Here is a 5247-nt window from a genome sequence, read left to right as displayed (position 1 = left end):
AATTTGTCATCAGGGACGTCTAAGCTTTTCATTTTTGGGGGGATAAAATGAGCGATTTTTAGTTTGTGGGTGTAATCACCCCTTTACCCCACCCTTGGACGTATATGGCTGACATTTTTACCACATATACACTATGTAGACTTTAGTATGGATACAACTTAGATTTAGAGTGGCTGCGCTACTAAAACAGGGATCTAAAGGGATAAGACAAAAGCTTAAGAATTTATGTACATCTCCGATGATTATACAAAAAAAATTTCCTTGCTATAAATTACACTAGGGGTTGAAACGTTTGGACGCTCAATTTGATAAACCAAACATTAAAATTCAATACAAAATACCCAAAATTGTTAAGCCAAGCAATAAGAAAACGTTATTAGAAAACTTTGGGGACTAATGTAATAACCATCTCAATGTCGCCTTCTTCCATGGCTACAAAAAAAATTAATATTAAATTACATTTAGATTTTTAACAGACACACACAATCAAACATTAATAAGCTAATAAAAATTCAGAGCTGGATCTTTAAATCATTTCAATGGTGCGCCAAATCGGGGTAAGCCAACTTTCCACCAATGAGAGCACAGCATTTTACGAAATGCCGCGCTGTAATTGGCTAAAATTCAGCGCACCCCGATTTGGCGCACCATTGAAATGATTTAAAGATCCATCTCAGATCTAGTACAGTTCCCGGTAAAATGTTCCAAGGATCGATTATCTGAAAAAAGACAAAACGGTGGAACGTACACATTATAAGGCCTACAAATAATCTGAAATAGTCATACTCATTAATGCAAACTTATCTTGAAGTGCACATAAATGTATGGAAAAGAATTATTTAGCGTTTTTTTTTCTTCAGTAAAGCATTACCTATGCTTTATTAGATCTTTGCTATTCCAGATTTTTAAAGACTTTTTAGGACATGTAATTTACATGTTACTCGGAACATTTTACCGTAAACTTCACTAGATCAAAAAATTTAATAAATTTTAACATTAATTAAAAATCTTATAGAAATATGGTAAAATGATGTTATGATAAAAAATTAAATTTATCAGAAATATATTTTTATCTTATGATATGTATATAATTTTAAAAATTTTGATTGCAGAAAGTTTTTTATGAAAAAAAGAATGAAAATATCCATAAAAGCGAAGCATTAAAATGTTTATTACGTTAAAATTATAATATAAAAAATTTTAAAATAGATCTTTTTGGTTAGTTTGCAAAAGTTTTAAATTAATTAAACAATTCGATCATACCTTAAAATACTTTTTAAAAATCATTATTTTTGATACAAAGACGTACAGACCCTAAACATAGAAAAGCTTCGCTTTCCAACATACACGAATTTGGCTCTTGGAATGTTTGGATTAATAATGGTTAATGCATCTTTTAGTGGCAATCGTATTATAGACAGTTTTCCGCGGATAATAAAATAAAAATTTGATTCCTGTTGGCTCATAGCGGCCAAAACCCAGAGCCAACAAAACAGGGATTATCTTTATGATTTCTATTTGATTTTTCGTGGAAAATTGTCTTTATTACGATACTATATATGATTTATTAATATGGCCCAGAACCGGTTCTAATCCACCGGAAATTGATCGGATTCGTGGCCATACTGTAATATTCGTTAAATAAATTGTAAAACAGGATCGGCAAGAAAAAATAAATATCAGGAATCTGTAGGGATAAGACAATGTACTATAAATTAATGCACACCTTCAATTATGATGAACAAAATTAATTAATAAAGATCTAAATAAGCCATTGCATTGTAAAGTTGTTTATAAAACTTTGGGACCAGTATAATTTACAGTCCCTCCCTGAACTGTGCATATAAATGTAAAAATATATCCTCTAACTACAATCTATTTAAATTATTAAGTACTAACTTAAAAAGGACAGCTGGCAACAGCTGAATATATTTTTTTGCTTTATAAATGATTATGCTTTATAGTTATTGGAATCAACACATAAAAAGCTAATAATTATCCTTTTATTGTCTATCCTGTTTTACTATTTATTTAATGAATCTTTTTTTAAAATAAATTTTACATGACACTTATTTTATTTCGTTTGTTCTTTGCTGATTGGTTCATCTACATTTCCCTGAAAAAAAAAAAAAATAATAAGTTCGTCCCTCTGTTTGTGTGTTTCTTTATTTTTCTTTCTGTTTGTCTGTCTGTCAATTTTTGTTTCACTAATTCTATCTGTTTGTCTGTCTGTTTGTTTGTCTGTTTGTCTGTCTGTTTGTCTGTCTGTTTGTTTGTCTGTCTGTTTGTCTGTCTGTTTGTCTGTCTGTTTGTCTGTCTGTTTGTCTGTCTGTTTGTCTGTTTGTCTGTTTGTCTGTCTAATTGTCTGTCTGTTTGTCTGTCTGTTTGTCTATTCTTCTGCATGTCATTCTGTTTGTCTGTTTGTTTGTCTGTCTGTTTGTCTGTCTGTTTGTCTGTTTGTCTGTCTGTTTGTCTGTCTGTTTGTCTGTCTGTCTGTCTGTCTGTTTGTCTGTCTGTTTGTCTGTCTGTTTGTCTGTCTGTTTGTCTGTTTGTTTGTCTGTCTGTTTGTCTGTCTGTTTGTCTGTCTGTTTGTCTGTCTGTTTGTCTGTCTGTTTGTCTGTCTGTTTGTCTGTCTGTTTGTCTGTCTGTTTGTCTGTCTGTTTGTCTGTCTGTTTGTCTGTCTGTTTGTCTGTCTGTTTGTCTGTCTGTTTGTCTGTCTGTTTGTCTGTCTGTTTGTCTGTCTGTTTGTCTGTCTGTTTGTCTGTCTGTTTGTCTGTCTGTTTGTCTGTTTGTCTGTCTAATTGTCTGTCTGTTTGTCTGTCTGTATGTCTATTCTTCTGTATGTCATTCTGTTTGTCTGTTTGTTTGTCTGTCTGTTTGTCTGTCTGTTTGTCTGTTTGTCTATTTGTCTGTTTGTCTGTCTGTTTGTCTGTCTGTTTGTCTGTCTGTTTGTCTGTCTGTTTGTCTGTCTGTTTGTCTGTCTGTTTGTCTGTCTGTTTGTCTGTCTGTTTGTCTGTCTGTTTGTCTGTCTGTTTGTCTGTCTGTTTGTCTGTCTGTTTGTCTGTCTGTTTGTCTGTCTGTTTGTCTGTCTGTTTGTCTGTCTGTTTGTCTGTCTGTTTGTCTGTCTGTTTGTCTGTCTGTTTGTCTGTCTGTTTGTCTGTCTGTTTGTCTGTCTGTTTGTCTGTCTGTTTGTCTGTCTGTTTGTCTGTCTGTTTGTCTGTCTGTTTGTCTGTCTGTTTGTCTGTCTGTTTGTCTGTCTGTTTGTCTGTCTGTTTGTCTGTCTGTTTGTCTGTCTGTTTGTCTGTCTGTTTGTCTGTCTGTTTGTCTGTCTGTTTGTCTGTCTGTTTGTCTGTCTGTTTGTCTGTCTGTTTGTCTGTCTGTTTGTCTGTCTGTTTGTCAGTCTGTTTGTCTGCTGTTTGTCTGTCTGATTGTCTGTCTGTTTGTCTGTCAGTTTGTCTGTCTGCCTGTCTGAATATATTTCTCTATAATATACTTACAATTTTTTCTCCCAAGCTCCTTTTAATTCAGAATTTGGAGATATAGAAGGTACGGGGCTTGGTTCCCTGCTACTCCCCAGGGTGTCCTGTACACCCAGACATGGGAAATACACCTCGGAGTTTATGTCGGGTGCCACTTTCTTACTCCTAGAATAGATAGATAGATAGTAGAAAGCTAGATGAAAGATAGACATCTAAGCTAGGTAGAAAGATTTAAAGTTGAATATTTCCTCATAAATTACCTTAACATATAGAAAAAGATCTTGCCCAGTTCACAAACAACTTTTAAAGGTCGACTAATTTATTCTGTAGGTCAACCTTAACAAACAAAACTAACAATTGCCCTTATAAAATCGGTCAACCTAAAGCTTCTTCAGGTCGATCTAAAATTTCTAGAGGTCGACCTATGTCTTTTGTGAACTAGGCAATAGATAGTTTGTTTGTCAGCGATTTAAGGGCATAAGACAATGAATGATAAATTGATATAGATTCCCAATGATGATAAACAGGAATGCCCCTTTTGATGAGAGAAAAAATGTTTGTTGAAAAATTTAGTCACCACTAATTTGAAACTAACCAACCAAAGTCATTTACACAATGAATAAGACAATTTGCTTAAATTACAGCCCAATGTCCTCTCCCTCCCATAATGTATATAATTAGAACAGTTTTTATAACGCAGACGGCTTTCTGCAGATATTAAAATAATTATTATAAGATTAAAACCAGTTATTTTTGTTTTTATTTTAATATTCGTGGAAAATTGTTTTAACACGATACTATAATTACATGATTTTTTTTATTATGACTGAGAATCGAATAAATACCTTCTAGATTTGCCAGTAGTTGTCACATTTAATTCTTTGGGGGGTTGTGACACCCTGAGATGCGGAGGGACATAGGAACTCGCCTTCCCCACCGTTTTAAATCCTGCGTTATCACCTTCCTAAAAAATATACAAGCATGAAAATATTTACAAAATTGTAATTGATCTGTAAGTTGCAGGGGCAAGACAATGGCCGATAAACCGTTGTGTATATCTAATGCTAATACACAAAATTATCCCTCCTGTAGATAAGAATTAGCGGATGAAACGTTCGAACACTCAACCAATTTAAAGCTTAATAAAAGTGTACAAAGTTGCAAAACCAACGAATAAACAAACGTTATTTTAAAAACTTTGGGACTAGTTAAATAAACAGCCCACTGTCCCCTATCTCTCTGATAATTAGGGTTTGTCTGTATGTACATCAATTCCTAAATCACTTTATTCCTTGTATACATAAATCGGTTCGAACTAAAAACTTACATTACACTTAAAATATATTTTAAAATATGGATAACTCGAAAGGGTAGAAAGTTATAAGGTTACACTGCGATGTAGATATAGAATATAGAAATCTAGATAGATACCTTATTTTTTTATGTCTGGGTGGATTTGGAGATGGTGTTTCTCTTCTGCTATTTGCTATCTTAGATATATAGATAGACAGATAAATAGATAGATAGATAAATAGATACCTCATTTCCATCGATAAAAAATATATCGATAGACAGATACCTTATTTTTTATGTCTGGGTGGATTAGGAGATAGTGTTTCTTTTCTGTTGCTTGCTATCTTAGATAGATAGATGGACAGATGGACAGATATATAGATACCTCATTTTCTTGATGTCTGGGTGGATTAGGAGATGGCGTTTCTCTTCTGCTGCTGGCTAAACTTGTATCTTCGGATTTATCCTCATCCTA

At 33.6% G+C, this 5247-nt stretch overlaps 1 protein-coding gene across 1 annotated transcript in view; it reads right to left on the bottom strand.

Annotated features, from left to right (window-relative positions):
* Positions 1-1273: 1273 nt before the first annotated feature.
* Positions 1274-5247, bottom strand: part of LOC145329204 (protein CDV3 homolog) — a 12257-nt gene continuing 8283 nt past the window's right edge. Inside the window, exons 6-9 of the mRNA XM_080173256.1 lie at positions 5158-5244; positions 4325-4443; positions 3498-3644; positions 1274-2116 (exon numbers count right to left, since the gene is read on the bottom strand). Of these exons, the coding sequence (XP_080029382.1) occupies positions 2107-2116; positions 3498-3644; positions 4325-4443; positions 5158-5244 (363 nt within the window). The 3' untranslated portion in view covers positions 1274-2106. The remainder of the gene's footprint in view (positions 2117-3497; positions 3645-4324; positions 4444-5157; positions 5245-5247) is intronic.

Source organism: Acartia tonsa, chromosome 10 (assembly GCF_053477335.1).
Source record: "Acartia tonsa isolate MP-2025a chromosome 10, ASM5347733v1, whole genome shotgun sequence".
Taxonomy (NCBI): domain Eukaryota; kingdom Metazoa; phylum Arthropoda; class Copepoda; order Calanoida; family Acartiidae; genus Acartia; species Acartia tonsa.
Note: the sequence above shows the minus strand (reverse complement) of the source record. Positions and strands in the feature narration are given on the sequence as shown.